At 41.5% G+C, this 16448-nt stretch overlaps 2 protein-coding genes across 2 annotated transcripts; one reads left to right on the top strand and one right to left on the bottom strand.

The window, feature by feature from the left end:
• Positions 1-35: 35 nt before the first annotated feature.
• LOC135623072 (histone H3.3) lies at positions 36-3330 on the top strand. Its single transcript, XM_065125588.1, has 5 exons — positions 36-121; positions 2247-2318; positions 2421-2497; positions 2605-2695; positions 2842-3330. The coding sequence occupies exons 2-5, from the start codon at positions 2247-2249 to the stop codon at positions 3010-3012; spliced, it is 411 nt and encodes a 136-aa protein (XP_064981660.1). The 5' UTR covers positions 36-121; the 3' UTR covers positions 3013-3330.
• Positions 3331-3891: 561 nt separating this feature from the next.
• On the bottom strand, positions 3892-16317 carry LOC135623071 (5'-adenylylsulfate reductase-like 3). The gene is made up of 4 exons (XM_065125587.1): positions 11611-16317; positions 5168-5355; positions 4958-5082; positions 3892-4550 (listed from the first exon to the last, which is right to left on the bottom strand). The coding sequence occupies exons 1-4, from the start codon at positions 11788-11790 to the stop codon at positions 4075-4077; spliced, it is 969 nt and encodes a 322-aa protein (XP_064981659.1). The 5' UTR covers positions 11791-16317; the 3' UTR covers positions 3892-4074.
• Between the last annotated feature and the right edge of the window lie 131 nt (positions 16318-16448).

Here is a 16448-nt window from a genome sequence, read left to right as displayed (position 1 = left end):
CTGTCCACAAGCCGTGGACGGCCTACAAATAGCGCTCGACCTACGCTGATGTCAACTTTGGATCTCTTCCGGTTCGAAGCTTCGTAAAGAGGAGGAGCGAACAGGAGGGAGATCGCGAGAGGTACTGTATAATGCGCCTGTTTTCGCTTAATTTCTCTGGTTTGTTTCAAGTTTGTTGATTGCTCGTCTCATTCCTGCGCGACTTGTTCATGTGATCTTAAAGTCATTGTTGTGTTCTTCTAATTTGCCTGGGTTTGGGAGGGATTTAATGCTTTGTTGTTGTCCCTGTGATGTAATGATGTCGCGTTTGGTTCTTTGATCTTATTCTGCCTTGCGGCGTTGGTGATTTGGTTGCATAGACATTGTTGTGGAAGGAAGTTTTGGTGTGCTTACCAAAAAAAACTATGCGATTCTGGTTGCCCTTGTTGGACGGCAACTAGCCTTGCTCAAACTTACTCGTGGTTATGCAGTTTCCTTGAGGCGATATGACTGATTGCCTGGAATTTAACGCGAGAGTGTAACACAAGGTGCTACGGGGTTTGAGTTTTTGAGCATGTTCGTGCAAAACTGAGATCTTTGTTCTTCTGCAAATTGGAAATGCCCTGTGATCTTGTGGAATAACTGATTGGTAGGACCCTATAGGTGATTCGATGTGTTCAGTGCATGGCGTCTGTTTTGAGAATTCAGAAAAATACAAAGCTTTATCCCTTGGTTGCCGACGTGGGTTATAGAATAATGATTTTGTGGAAACTAGGGGTGAAAACTGATTGGACAATTGAGAAATCCATATTCCTTAACAATTCGCACCAATAACTTTGTGAATTTAATAATACGCAAATCAAATGTGTCGCAGATAATAATGACTATAACTCATTTTATTAATGATGTTTCTTGGGTGAGAAAACTATAAGGCAAATGTGACAAGCAAAAAATAAAGATAAAACAAAGGGTTCATTCTCTATGTAGGACACTTTGATTTTTTTTTTTTTTTTTTGAGCTGGTATTGCTGTCTTTTATGGTTGCAAATATTATGATATCTGGGTGTGAGTGGAGTTCAATTGTGTCTCTGTGAGTTGCAAGGATCTCAGTTAGCATAACTTAAATATGAATGTGTCCATCTATGTATTCAAGCTCAACTGGTCTCGTAGATGTGTGAAGAGACTAAGATGATTTTCTCTACTTTGTTGGATCTGTTGATTTGTTGATGGTCCGATTCTCCATGGATCTTCAGCTGTGTGCTTCTCTTTATCTTGAGTTAAACCAAGAACATATTTGAAACCTGAAGTAAGGGTTTCCAGCTTTATTTGTTTTTTTGTACAGGGTTTCTGAATGCTAGATTCATTTAGTTGTAAAGTATCTCTTTGATTAGAATCTTTCCTGTTGTGTCGTTTTCTTTTGAGATGCATATTTTTATTTCTTCAATGTCAAATGATCTTTTTTGGATTGAATAAACAGGTGTTGAATTTTTTAAAGTTATTTGTTTGATATCTCAATCAAATGACTTCTATGGCTTCTTGTTGTCCTATTATCAATGTTCTATATTTGTAAATTATATATGATAGTTTTGAGTTTTAAGCTAAAAAATAGCTTTTTAGCAACATTTCTCTGGATAACTTGTGTTAGAAACAAAAGTGCTGGTGAATTTTCTTGTTTCTCTTTATCTTGGTGATTCGATACTGTCATTACAGAATTCTGATTTGTTCTTAGCTTTTGTAAGTGCATTTTTGGTTTGGATAAAAATAATTGTTATACACTGATCTGTTGTTTGCTTTTTGGATGTATCAAATTAGACTAGTGGACTATGCAGTTTGTTAGGAACTTAAGCAGACTTGTTTTTAAGAAACCTGGTGATGTTCTTTGGTGGTTAATTAGTTTATCTGCTTTGACACATGCCTTCTTTCTTGTCTCTTTCTGTGTTTCATATATCATGGTTATAACTATATCTCCAATTGACCTGAGTATGTATGCCTCTGATATATGACATTGACAACAAGAGAGATTTTCTGTCACAATTATGGAAAATTTCACATGAGTTTCTATCTAGTTATGTTCATATCCCTTTTATGGGTGGACTTCTTAAATCTTTTTTCATTGCTATGCTTTGCCCTTTGTGATCATTACTTAGTTGTATGGTAAACTTCTTGAGATTGATTTTTTTTTTCCTGATGTAATTGATTGATTTGTCTTGACATCACATAATCCATCATATATAGAGTAAGTCTAATTGCTTTTTTCCTCTGTTCCAGATGGCTCGTACGAAGCAAACTGCTCGCAAGTCAACTGGAGGGAAGGCTCCTAGGAAACAGCTTGCCACTAAGGTTCAGTCATTCTTAATTAGCACATTGTCTTGCATCATGTATGTCTCTTATCCTCTTTGCTTGTCGCTTTGTGTGGTTAGCTGTTTTCTGGTGTTTGTGTAGGCTGCACGCAAATCAGCCCCTACCACCGGTGGAGTGAAGAAGCCTCACCGCTACCGTCCTGGGACTGTTGCTCTTCGGTATGCTGTGTGATACTGGTGGTACCATATTAGTGGGTTCTCTAGTGTAGTTTTCACACTTAAGCTTTGCTGCTGCTTATTGTGCATTTTGGTGTTGAAAACTATAGTGAAATTCGTAAGTATCAGAAAAGCACGGAGCTTCTGATAAGGAAGTTGCCATTCCAGAGGCTTGTCAGGGAAATTGCCCAGGATTTCAAGGTCTGTAGTAATGTGACACTATGAATGGTGGTGACCTATAAAGACTGATCTGAGCTATTACAATCTTTTTTTTTTTTTTATATATCGTGTTGTGCAGACTGATCTGAGCTATTAAAACAATCTTTTTTTATATCTGCGTTGTGCAGACTGATCTGCGCTTCCAGAGCCATGCAGTGCTTGCTTTACAAGAGGCTGCCGAAGCGTATTTGGTGGGTTTGTTTGAGGATACCAATTTGTGCGCCATCCATGCCAAGCGCGTGACCATCATGCCTAAGGACATCCAGTTGGCTCGGAGGATCCGAGGTGAAAGGGCTTGAGAGGGCTGTCTGCTACGAATAACTTTTGTTATGAGTAACAGATGTGGGACTCCTAATGCCTATTTAGTTATTCGATACTGTGTGTATGGGTAACATGGTATTCCGACTATAATGGTGCGTGGTTTGGTCATGTGATCGATGGCCTATATGTTATGCATCAGTCTGTTAATCTTTAGTTTAGCCGGGTGGTGATGTATGGAATTCTAATTTCAGATGATTTAGGAATGTGTTTTGTGGTAATATTGTCAGATGTTAGCTTTGTTACAGACATACACATTATATCATATTTCTCTCAGCCTTTCGTGTGGTTGCTGTTCATTTATTTTGAATTTTCATCCTCTGATTTCGTTTCAATATTGTTATTTTCCAGAGGTTTTTGATTTATGTGGCTTATTTCATCATGTGTTCTTGTTTTGAATTTATTATCTCTATTCATTCTTCTCCATTTCATGTGTTCTTTTTTTGGCATCCTCGTAATGGCTATATGAATATGAATAAATATGTGATATGGCAATTAGCAGCTTCTATCCATGACTCTCATTGCAAGATGGAATTCGTTACTGCTTCCTATTTCTTGATCATAATCCTGCTTTTTGTGATCATAGTGGTTTGACTACAGAACCCAAGCAAATTTCGTGGATGCGGCCAACCGTCAACATGATAATAACACGGAACCGCAGCCGAACTATCTCAAGTATTAGATGACGTCATCAACAATGTTTACCGAGCAAATTTGAGCATGGAGCATGTGGAAGAATTGTTTGTTGCAACCAGTAACATCATCAACCAACAGGGATTACTGAGCAAATTTGAGCATCTTGGAGTACAAGAGAACGTGGAAGAATTGTTGGTTGAAATAACATCATCAAGGAGGAAGAATGTCCAAAAAATAGCATCATCAACAAGGAAGAATTGTTTGTTGCAACCAGTAACATCATCAACCAACAGGGATTACTGAGCAAATTTGAGCATCTTGGAGTAAAAGAGAATGCGGAAGAATTGTTGCAACCAATAACCAAAACACAAAACGGATCTTGACTACGTAATCAACTATACAAACAATTAAAGCCAACCAGCCGCATCTTGGCCTAATTTTTCTCGACCTGTCGAGAATGCTCTCCCAGAACTAGGTTCGCCAAGAGTGACCGACGCTAATGACTGGGAAGCCCAGGCTCTGGCACTCATTGCACCTTCCTGCAGATGATGCCGCTCGCATGGATGCAACCTACTGCCTTCCCGCTTTGCTTGTTCAGTGTATGCCTGGAAATAGTTCCAGAGATTCCTCACGCTCGCATATCGCATCTGCCTCCTCCAAGCTCGCTGAAAACATGCATTAAGTCTCGGAAGAAGGAAGTAAAGCAGCCTCATCAGCAGGAAACCACTTGCAAGTGCCAAATAACCATCCTGCTGCAGCAGTTTCTCTGGTGATCTTGCCCATGAGAATGGGCAGTTTTCCTGCATGTCTTCTTTGAGCTCAGTATCATCTGGCGGATCCATAACATTATCCAGGAAGACCAGTTTCGGTGATGGACCGACACCTGACACGATGAACAGATTACGATAAATATAACATGTTCCAAGGCAAAGAAAGCCTCGTGTTAAACTTCTTTAATTTTCAATCTTCATTGCAGATTGACCAGAACGGTAGAGTCCTATGCACAAAACGAGAGTCCAGCCTGGTTATGCTCAATGAATAAATGCTATGTAACTTGAGCTTACCATTTATTGATTGTGAACAACTCTATTGAAGGTATTTTTGTTACTCGGCAAAAGTGCTTAATATCATAAGTTTGAAAATGACTATTGTTTTGAACCATCAAGTGAATAGTTCTAAGGAAGTCGGGAACATAACTATGCCGTGAGAAGTCTTGTAGGACAGTTTTGCAATCCAGAGATAAAGGGCACTTAAAAAAGGGCATCTAATCAAAGGAAAAATGCAAAATACCTGTTACATGATTGTAAAAAGCAACTAGAGAATTTCTGGTTCGTGAACCGTGATACTGCACCCTCATAGTTGAATTTAGAAGAAAAAGGGTTGGAAAACCATGCACTCCATATCTTGATAGTAAGCTGCAATTCACAAGTTCCAGATGTCAATATCAGTACATGCATATATTTGAGGAATCTTGTCATTTGAACAAACATTGTTCTGTACCTTGGCCTGATAACAGATTCTTCAAATGCAAAATGACGGATGGTTGGAAATAAGTTAGACAAGATCTGGAAATTTGGGTGACAAATTTTAGAGAAAGGACACCAGGATGCATAAAAGAGCAGGGCCACATAGTCCTCCCTGTTCTTTTGCACCAGACTCGATGCCTTCTGCAAAGCAGCTTCATCTCCCTACACACAAGGTAAAGAAAAAAAAAAAGTCTCAGAACAATTAAGAAAAGCAAATTGATATGATATAGAGGTTCTTCTGTCAGTCAACAAGAATATAATCTAGATGTGACAAGGTCTCAAAACAAGAAAGGCCCCTTGAACTAACCCTGATTGACCAAGACTAATGGAACAATTGAAACACTACCATAGAAGAACAAGAAGCAGATACAACTGCACAAAATCACATGAACAAAGAGAGCAGAAAACAGAAAGGCCATAGAAGAATCACTAATCCACAAAGCATACGTCAACAGCAGCATCAAGCAACAATCAAGAGCAAATAACAATGCCATACTGTCACGGACTTAGCTGGTTTTGCCTAAGTCGTGCGACACCCTTGCATATCCGTCCGCAAAGGTCAGCCTCCCCGAAGTCTCCCATGGTCCCTTAGGACCCACAAAAGAGAGAACGAGTTAGAGAAAACGCCTCATTCGGGATCCATAAGCAAAAATTTTCGAAAACACTTCATAGACAATACAAATTACAAACAGACTTTACAAGCTCTGAACAATTGCACAACAAAGGATCAAAATGATCCACTATAGACCGAAAATCTCTCACAAGTGTCCACATGACACAACATTTATTTACAAGCCTAAAACGGCCACCAAACCCAACTAAAATAAGACTATTAAGCCTTCGACTGTCCCTCTACATGTTAGGCAAAGAATGAACATACCAAAAAACACAGACATACATAAGCATTACACCAAACATCATGTTTAGAAGTTTGTCCGTGACATTCTCCCCCACTTATTCCTTCGACGTCCTTGTCGAAGCCTTTGTCGACACTGCAACTCCTCGCCTTTGCTGAGTCTTCAATCTTCTGCTCCAGCTGCAATGCGCCTCTTGGCTCCCAATTGCTCTCCGGTGTTGTTTTTGAGTAGTCGAACCATTTGATCCGCCATGCTGCTTCAACTCGCCAATGACTCTGACTCTAGTGTGGGATTGGCTGAGTTGTTTTAATCCTTATTGGTTCCTGCGGATCCTCCAGATGAAGGAAAAGATCATTCTTACTATGCGCCAGTCTCTCAAATGGCTCATGCTGCTTGAACTGGGTGGATGTTTGTTGGAGCTTTAACGAGCATCACCTCGCAAACTTCTAAAGTTTTGGGTCCTTCCTCCACAAAATTTGCCCATTGACTCTTCTTTCACTTAGTTGTCACTTCCAAGTAGATTCGCATCACTTCCGCTTTCGATTGACATTTCGTTGGGAAATGAAGCGGACAATCTACTCTCAATAGCACTGATCACCGTTGGTGAGGATTTGACAACTATTGTCTTCTATTATCTTCGAAAGGTCTTTGAACCTGTGCAAAGCTCCTCTACTGGATAGATAAGAGAATTGGGGTACTCGGTTTCGCCCATTCTCTTAAGAGTTGAGAAGGCAAAGGTTACTTGACTTCGCCCGCCTCCTCGAGATTGTACTTCATGCATCGAGCTAGTTACTGGCCTTCGCCTGCTCTTTGCTCACACTTCTGAAGCACTTGAAGTGTTTGCACTCCTTGCGTTGAGTTAGTTACTGTGATTCACCTTCTCAATGACATCGAACTTTTGGAATGCAGGAAGTTTTCACCCCAACTTGGAGTAATTCTCTAATAGATTTGGTCGCCTCTGGGATTGTACCGTCTTCTCCATCAACCCTGCCGCCTACTCCACTGAGTAGCAAAGGTACAGCACCACATACTGCATACTTCGTTCCTTGGTCGTGCACTCTTGCCTGACCCGAAGTCCTTTACTTTCGGCTATCTTGATGAGAAGCTTATTGACACCGATCTTACGAAGTTCCTTGGCCTCTGCCCTTCAGCCTTGTCTCGGTACTTGGGGTTTGCCTCTGCATGCTCCACCTCCTCGGCCTCTTTCACGACCAAACACTCTCCCTCTATGAGAGCAAGGGATCAATGACTTTCATGGAAGTCCCGCCTCTGCGGTACCATGGCGCTGCCATGCCCATGGCCCTACTATCCGTCGCCTCGCATCTGCATCCCTTTTCTTCACGATCAGTAGATATGTCTCTGTGGCACTCCTCCGAGTCCACCTCCATTCTAACTGATGCTTGATTTTGGATAGCTAAGTCCCTCTGGACTCATCGTCGCTTCCTCGCCCCTTTCGACCCTCTGCTTCAACACCTCTGTGTTCTCCAAGCAGCTCCCTTTGATCGATGGAAAGACTAATTGCAACTCCCATGCATAGCCTCTGCCATCACGTTGTAGGGTTTGCACCGATTCTGTTCTCCTTAGCTTCCTTGGTAGCAACGTTCGCTTACTCGACCTTGTCCTCTGACTTGCCGGGCTTCCTTAAGCGAATATGAGCTCTGGAGCAGTCAAACTCTCCAGCTGCTTCGATCATACCTTTGTATGATCAAGTCCCTCCCATGGGACTCACTGGTACTTGCATTCGAACTTTTCCCTTGGTGGAACACAGCCCTCATATGCTGATGACCAAGGCTTTCATCCGATGCAAAATTCGATGCACGCACGGAAGACCCGCCTCTACGGTACCATGGCCTTCACTCCTTGAATCCATAGCCCTTCTTGCCGTCGTATTGTTCACCGAAGTGGAGCTTCTAGTAGCTCCCGATCATATCTCGGTATGATCTAGTCCCTCACGGGACTAATTCATGTGTATCGTATTGCCACAAACTATTCCACCACGATCCGCTGCACCATGTCGCCTCCTGGTGATATCTCCATTGCATTCTGATCCTTGTGGGATAAACTCGAATTGTGATCCCTTCATATGTGGCCTCTGCCAATACATTGTAGGGTCTCTTCCACCTTCGATTTTATTCGCTCCTTTGACAATCGACCTTCATCCACCCACTCTTGGGTCACACCTAGATGAAGTACCGCTCTAGGATAGTCCGTAACCTAGTAGCTCCCGAAGTCCCCCGACTTCGCTGCAATTAGTGCACTATTGTCTGGATCCGGGGCCTCTGCCCCTACCAGCACAATCTCCGCTGCACACCGCTTTCTTCATGGCAACTTGAATGACAACACTATGGCATATTCTTCAAGAGTACCCTCCTCCGTGTCCTCTTGTCCCGTGCCAAGGCCTTCTGAACCCAACTTCGCCTCCGCAAGTTGAATCGCCTTAGTTTCTCCATCAAATGCTTCTCTGAGATAAGGTGCATGTGCCCAGAAGCTCCCTTCGTCTTTAGCACCATACAAGATGAGTCTGCTCCGTCAGAATGAAGGACCCATGGAACAACATGATCCTACACTTGCCTCTGCAAGAGTTCATGTCCTTGACCTCTGTCCAAGGAAAGCACTGTGCCTCCGCTCCATGTTCCATCTTCTATGCTGGCTCCCTTCATGCGGCTTGGATACTTCGTCAAGTTACACCCAAGTTTCTTCGCTCCTCGTTTTGCATTAAGTTGACGGTGGCCCTCGCGCCCACCATTCCACGGGTCAGCCCTCCCTTGAGTCCGATCTCCATACCGACTCCAAGTGTGCCTACCTTTGTGTTGCTTTGGGTCGCTCCCCCGCTTGATCTCGCAATGCATCCACCAATGCATTCTCTCAAGCGAGATCATGCGACGACTCCTCGCTGCTTGCTCGATCCATTGAGCTTCGTGGAGTTGTGGTTTGTTGAGGTACTCCTCAACATGTGCGGTTCGTCCCACATGATTCTCCCTCTAGAGAGCCGGGACTTATCCCTCTTGGATAACTGTCCCGTTGGAGCAACATCTCTCTTCATTTCGGAGACCACCATCCCCTTGGACTACTCCGATTTGCTGAACAAACTGTGCATTGTTCTGCCTCCTGCAAACGCACTTGCTAGATTGCGACTCCACGTCAATACAGCCCCCACTGCACCACTCAAGGCCTAGCAACATGCTGAGCTCGTTGCACACTTCAGCCTCCTACGGACGTATCCTTCACATGCAAAAGAGAAAGTTTCAATGCTCCATGGTGCCGAGTTTCGGTCGCCTTGGGATGGCCGCGAACATTCCATCGTCCGCATACAAGCCTATGCATGAGTATCGAATTCTTCGAGTTAGCAATTCCCCTCACCTCTGTGAGCTTTGCACAACTCTTTCGGTCGCTAAGCAACTCATTCTACCTTGCATGGTCTCATCCTTTACCAAGCGCCTCGCTTGCCTTGAGCACCATCAAGTATAGTTGTCAACGTTCAGCCGTAGCTCAAACTCAGCCATCCCAACTTTTGTGCGCTTCGCATTCTTCCAAGCTTGCCTGTTCTCGTGGTGCCTCTTGCGCAAAGGGTTGGCCATTCCTCTGAATGCCAATCTCAGATACCTGCTCCTCCGAGTGACTCCTTTTCCCTACATCTCCATGCCCGTTTTCTCCCAAACGGTCGCGCGTGTGCTGACTGCCCTCAACGCAGCCCCGCTAGGTCCCCCACGTTTGCATGCTAAGTGTTTCTATGAGTGCTTGTCCCGCTCTGATACCATCTATCACGGACTTAGTTGGTTTTGCCTAAGTCGTGCGGCACCCTTGCGTGTCCGTCAGCAAAGGTCAGCCTTCCCGAAGCCTCCCATGGTCCCTTAGGACCCACAAAATAGAGAACGGGTTAGAGAAAACGCCTCATTCGGGATCCACAAGCAAACATTTCCGAAAACACTTCATAGACAATGCAAATTACAAACAGACTTTAGAAGCTCTGAACAGTTGCACAACAAAGGGTCAAAATGATCCATTACAGACTGAAAATCTCTCATAAGTGTCCACATGACACAACCTTTATTTACAAGCCTAAAGCGGCCACCAAACCCAACTAAAATGGGACTATTAAGCATTCGGCTGTCCCTCTACATGCTAGGCAAAGAATGAACATACCAAAAGACACGGACATACATAAGCATTACACCAAACATCCTGTTTCGAAGTTTGTCCGTGACAATACGGTAAACATTAACTCTAAATTGACGAGCAGATTATACTGCAAAGGCACAAATTTCAGTAACATCCAAGTGTCGTCTCTATTCAGGGTTATATCATACTTGGTGTCCTCTCATTCTGGACTCTATATCTTCTAGGCATCTAATATAAGTTTTGGCTCATCAGTTTTCATGCTATCTTCCTACGAATAGTTTCATAAATGAGAAAACAAATGAAGTCATGAAACGGGAACTCTTCTGGCATTGATTAAGATATTCCTTTTCCAGCTGTTATTCTGCTTATTCTAGATGGTCTTATGCTATTAGAGGCTTGAATAAACAAAGTTATCATAAAGGACAGAGAACTACGGTTCGAGGGACATGCATATCCATGCAAGGAACTACATGGATGCCAAATGGATAAAAATGCCATATTGAATTAAGATGTCAATGCACCGTTTTGTCCTATCTCACATTGTCCAGAGCTCGGTAGTTTGTCACAAGCATGAAAAAATATTCTTTACAGAACCCGCTGAGGCTGTTATGGTCATATGCCCATCAATTTGGCCTATGCTACGTCTTTTAGTTCAAGAACAATGGTTTCCCTCCAAGGATTCTGGTGCAGGATATACAATTAAAGCAGCATGGCTTCCAATAAAATTAATATCTATCACTGCACCTTGTAACAGTCCTATTCTAATGTTCTATGTGTGCTATGTCAAACCTCAAGGACAATCTCCTCATCTATCTTTAACAAAAATGAAAATTTTCAACCGCCCATTTATACCATTAGTATATGTTCCCTTAATTTAGATTAATCAAGTCAAGACAGATAGAACAAATCTATTTTGGTCAAACCAACTACCCAATTGTCTATAATTTCGTTGTTCTAAAGAAAAAGAATAAAAATGAGGATTATGAACCAGATTCCAGGAAGATTTTGCTTGTTTTGTCTTTTAATAGCTGCCACCAGTGAGTCAGTATCATCTCCTATCCTTGGTGTCAGGCAATTGTTAACCTGAACATGTTTGATTTGGTCTCGATGTGGTGAACATAAGTCAATTTCAGTCGACAACCATGCTTGGTTTTGATCTCATTACATCAAATATTACAAGTGCTATGGAGGGACAAGCCAACCCAAATCGTCTGATACCTCAAAAGCAACTATTTTGCGATTTCTATTGTTTGCAACCAATACGGAAAGGTTCCCCACAAGCAAGATCGATCGAGTTCAGGACCGCTATAATCATAATGTCACGAAAAAATCTTCCAAAAGGAGCGTCTTTTATCAAGAAACTACAACTTAAAAGAGGGGAAATGTGCAATATATAGAAAAGGAACAGAACCAGAGATCCCAAGAAGTGGTAGGGGAGCACCTCAACGACGCCGATCTGATAAGCACCGAGAGGCAGCGTAGAATCCGAATCCCAGCAAGAGTCCGGCCGACCCAGGATCGTGTCTACGACGGAGGGCCTGGGGCAGGCCGGCGAGCCCGCCGCCACGGCAACAAAGGCGACCAGGAAAACCAGCGCGGCGCGCCGAGGCTTTCCCTCCATGATTCGGTTCGGCGAACTGGAGAGGCAGGGGGAGAAACTAGCACGGGGCGGACTCCTCGTCCACGGCGATGGCCTGCCCCCCTCTTTTCTCCCCTTTCTCTCTTCACCCTTCTCTCGCTCCTCCTCTCCATGCTTCCAACGCGGATAAGCGGACGCGGGTTCGCGTGGGACGAGACCGCAACCGTCCGATGCTTCGGATCGGACGGCGTACGACCATAGAAGACGGCGAGCGGGGCCCACAGCGGATAAGGCACCGTTCGGGGTTCGCTCCGGGCCTCGCCGGCGTTTCCAGTTCGCTGCCCGGCGCGACACAGCAGGAGATTCCAACACCTTCACCGGTTGATGATCTCACAAACGCCACGAGGGATTGAGAGAAGACCATTGTGGCGGCCAATCGCAGGAGTCCAAAAGAGCTACATTTTGTTGCGTCTGCCTCAACTCACTTCACAGGACATTGGATGACTCGGTTTGCAAGATACATACCGAGCACTGCCAAGAACAAAATGGCTGTTCATCAGGAAAGAGGGAAAATATAACCATCAGTACACTGTAGATGACAAAATATTATGAATAATAAGAAATCACTGTTTGCAGAAGAGTATTACAGACCACATGTACAAGAAGAAAGATCTATTTTTGCTAAAAGAATCTTCTTAACAAAGAAGAGAATTTGCCCACAGTATGATAACCTTGTCCCATATGCTTCATGGCAATGTCACAGCTTTCTTATCTCTGAAGAATTTTGATATGGCAATCAATCACATACCCCATGGGGATGAAGCATTACTGATTCAAACTTTTCTAATTCTTCTCCAGTAAGTATTGGTTGCATAACCATTATGTATATAATGTCTGATTCTAAGCTGCACTCTGGAAATTGTTTTGAGTTATTGTTCTTCCTTGAAGAAAGACTTGTGACAAAGTAAGAGGTGCTGATTTGTGGTGGTACTTTCAAGCTCAGATTTGGGAGATCCAAAGATAGGGGCAGTATCGCGGAGTGTCACCAAACCCTGCATGTGGACCAGCAAGTATCATTAAGACATTGACATATCTAAGTAGCTGAAACTGTTATGAACAAGATACATAAATCATAATCTTACAGTTCCATACATTTGTTGCTAGTTGCAGAATCATGAGAATCAAAGTATCTTAATATGTCTAGATGACTCAAATGGAGATATTTAAAAATCTCTACATGAGTACGATCGAAATTGACAAAGTAAACATATTGTTTCGGTATGTATATCTAGCAGGGAGGTATTTGACAACCTCAGAGAGAACAATGCAGTATGATATAGAAAAGGAAAATTGTCTCAGACAGGCAAATCAGATATGTTTGTAATGCCAAAAGCTCACAAATCCTCCATTGTTTAGGTCAAAAATTTTGGTGAGATTGAGACTGTTTCTGCAGCAAGAGATGCTCTTAGATGCACATGAAAAGAGAAGTGCCATGCTCATCAATATGAAGTCTTGAAACACCAACACGAACATGCCCCAGGTAATCTTTGTTGCATCTTTATGCTCCTTTTTCATTAATCTCTCTTTTTCAGAACATGACCAACTGGCTTTCCCATCTTCAAGTAAAAGTTCCTACACATATTCTACAGCATATACAAAAGCATGTCTGAATTAAGTCAAGAATTTGAGACACTATAAATCTAGATATGTATACGTTCGTTTTTTTTTATTTCTTCTGAATGAACTCAAAGACATGAACTGAGTCTCCAGTGGTTAATATTAGATTAAGTTTCCCATGTTCTGTAGCTGTTTAATGCTGTAAGCACATCAGAGACTGAACTTTAATTGACATAAACTTCAACTGTTCAGATATAATCTACTGTGAATCTCCGTAACATTCCATATCAATCGTGGTAAACAGTAATCACATGTAGGCTTCCGAATCTATATTTGCTCATCTTTATATCATGCATATTATTCTACTAAACATAATCGGCAGCTGATCTACAGTCCAGCACAATATCTATACACTTTTGTATCATATCTTCATCTGTCATGAAGAGAAACCATTATAATTTGTCTGAATTGAAGTCCCTGTTTAATCTCATCAATTTGCTACAAGTTCAGGTGCAGTACTGCCATCTTCTTCCATTTTCATTGATCCACCATGAAGTCCTTGTTCCCTCTTCATTTCTTGGTCAATTTCCATTCCCATACCCCATTACTTACAAGCATATAGCAATTTGTATATTGGTCAGCAAATCCAGTCCAGCATTGAGTTCAGCCACATACACTCCAAGATTTGAGTTCCAACTGCTATGCATAAGAAAGCCACTGATAGAAGGATGAGAGGGATTTCACTTTGATGGCATCAACTGGCAAAGAAGCTCCTCGTCTTCTCGATGAAATCTTCAGCAAATGTGGCAGGGCCACTGTTGAGAAGATTAGGCCTAATGATCCACAAAAGGATGGTTCCAATCAGCAATACCCCATTGAAACTCTGTTCATTGATCTCTTGTCAATACTGTGAGGTTTCCAAAGCAGATGTAAATAACTCAAGCGACTTTTTGGATGTTTAGCCACCACTTTCATCCATTATCTTCTTGCCAAATGCTTAAGTTCATTGAAGTTATTGGATTTCCTTTGATTAACCTCCCAAAGGTTTTAAGTGCATCAAAGTTATTGGATTTCCATTGATATGGTTGAGTAGCATAACAAGAGGCCCCACTGTATATATCCAAGGAAAAAAACTAAGAGAATCCTGGACCTTGGTTTCATATGATCAGATGCATTGAGGATCAAACCAGATGATTTCAGTGTGCAGCTAACTCCATGTCATACTAGGGGAAGAGGTCATCAAGATCTGTTTGTTCATAGCTCAGATGTATGTCTTTCATTCCATAAAATCCAATCTATGGTGGTGTCAATATACACATTTGTTAAGAAGCACTGATCTACGACAAGGAGCACCAATTATAACATAGAATTATACACAATGCATGATTTCATTTATAAAAGTTTTGTTTTTTGTTGATATTGGACATCTAGTAGTTTGCTAGATGTTGAATGAATTGTTATTGTATATTGCAGTGAAAATGAATATAAGAAATTGTGAAAATAGAAAATAGTAGCAAAAAGTAATATGTAGCATTCCCAGGAAAGCATATAAGAATCCAAGAATTTTCATAAAATCAAATTACAGTTGCTTTGAGTATTACTGAGCTGCACAAAAATCAAAAGAGAGATGCTTTGGTTGATCTTATAGATGCATTGCCACTGGAATGAAGAAGACAAAACATGCTTTCCTCGTAACCAAGAGCTTTTCCTAAGGATTCCCATGATAGGCACAGAAAATTAAGAGAATGCAACCTTTTCCTTTTAACTTTCTATATATTTTCTATGGCCTCTTTCCCTCTTCTATGAAGACCGGACCATTTCTGTACTTAAAAGAGAAAGCTGAACACCTCCCCTGTTCTCTATCTATTCATACTGATAAATGAACCAGACAGGCTGCACCAAATGAAAAACTGAGAAGTGGACTTCTGATCTGTCCAATTTACCAATTGCTTCAAAAATGATAAAACAATCAGAATAAACTGGGTTCAATCTATCAGTTTACTGTGCATCAAAAGAACCAATCGGTCCAGTCAGAGCAGACTGGTTTTGAAGTGATTGTAAAACAATGAAAAAATTTTTAGTCCTCTTTATATTAGTCATCATGGATAATCCTATCTTTAGATTGTTAACAATATGAAAAAAAAAAATGAAAGAGATCCTGCAATCTTGGAATCAAAATCATAAATTATCTTATGCCTTGATAAAATTATAACTCAAGATGTTTAAAATGATCCCATATTTTTTGGTATATTTTATATTCTTATATAGTTGTATTTTCTTTAAAAAAATATTTTTGAACATGTGGTCTCAATTGATTGATTTATCATCCGAACGGTAGTACTGTGACATGAGATTTAGCAAGATCGCAGTAGAGTGAAATGAGAAAGAGAAGCCAATTGACATATCTAATGCATAAAGGATGAGTTTGTTGGATCAAAGCCACGAAGACAGTTTCAACTGATACTAGCATGCAGAACTAGATGGCTTACATCACAAGTTCACCGGAAGTATCTAAGATGGCCAAACTCTGATCAGAATTTTGTTTTTTCTCTCCCCAATTGCTGGAGAACCTTATGCAGAAAATAATACGTCACTCTAGAGCAATGATGGAGCTATTTTTGAAGAAGAAACAACACTCAGTGTGGAAAATTATCTTAATGCCAAGTCACAAACTGCTAATGACCTAATTCGGTTGGTCAACCTTCAGAGATTTCCTCTCATAAATCCTATGTTCTCTAAAGTCTAAACAACTAAAATAGCAAACATGTTCTGATCAAGACCTCTGTGGATCAGTGCCTGCCAAATGTCTTACTACATAAGTTGAGTTTTAGTTCGTGATGATCCTCCCATGCATACAAACTAAGAGCTGAGAATTGAATATCCCAAAAAGGTCTAGTAATGACTAAGTTGTCCAATACATCTGTTTGATGGATGAAAAGTCTTCTGTCACAGCTATTTATTCGCTATCTTGATTAATCATATAAATCTTTAGTTGCAGTATATTTGCTTTAAATTAAGAAGCACCATATGAAGTAGTAAATAGGCAAAGCAAATTTGTACACATAGCACAGACCAAATGAAAT

This window comes from Musa acuminata, chromosome BXJ2-9 (assembly GCF_036884655.1).
Source record: "Musa acuminata AAA Group cultivar baxijiao chromosome BXJ2-9, Cavendish_Baxijiao_AAA, whole genome shotgun sequence".
Classification (NCBI taxonomy): domain Eukaryota; kingdom Viridiplantae; phylum Streptophyta; class Magnoliopsida; order Zingiberales; family Musaceae; genus Musa; species Musa acuminata.
The sequence above is the reverse complement of the archived record's forward strand: the minus strand, read 5'-3'. Positions and strand labels throughout refer to the sequence as shown.

Bases quoted from the DNA above. Each gene is read 5' to 3' on its own strand.
- LOC135623072 (XM_065125588.1), top strand. From the start codon at position 2,247: ATGGCTCGTACGAAGCAAACTGCTCGCAAGTCAACTGGAGGGAAGGCT. The intron at 2,319-2,420 runs GTTCAGTCATTC...GTGTTTGTGTAG, and splicing joins GGAAACAGCTTGCCACTAAG to GCTGCACGCAAATCAGCCCC. The intron at 2,696-2,841 runs GTCTGTAGTAAT...TGCGTTGTGCAG, and splicing joins AAATTGCCCAGGATTTCAAG to ACTGATCTGCGCTTCCAGAG.
- LOC135623071 (XM_065125587.1), bottom strand. From the start codon at position 11,790: ATGGAGGGAAAGCCTCGGCGCGCCGCGCTGGTTTTCCTGGTCGCCTTT. The intron at 5,356-11,610 runs GTGCTCCCCTAC...CCTTGTGTGTAG, and splicing joins ATCAGATCGGCGTCGTTGAG to GGAGATGAAGCTGCTTTGCA. The intron at 4,551-4,957 runs GTATTTTGCATT...TCATCGTGTCAG, and splicing joins TTTTTACAATCATGTAACAG to GTGTCGGTCCATCACCGAAA.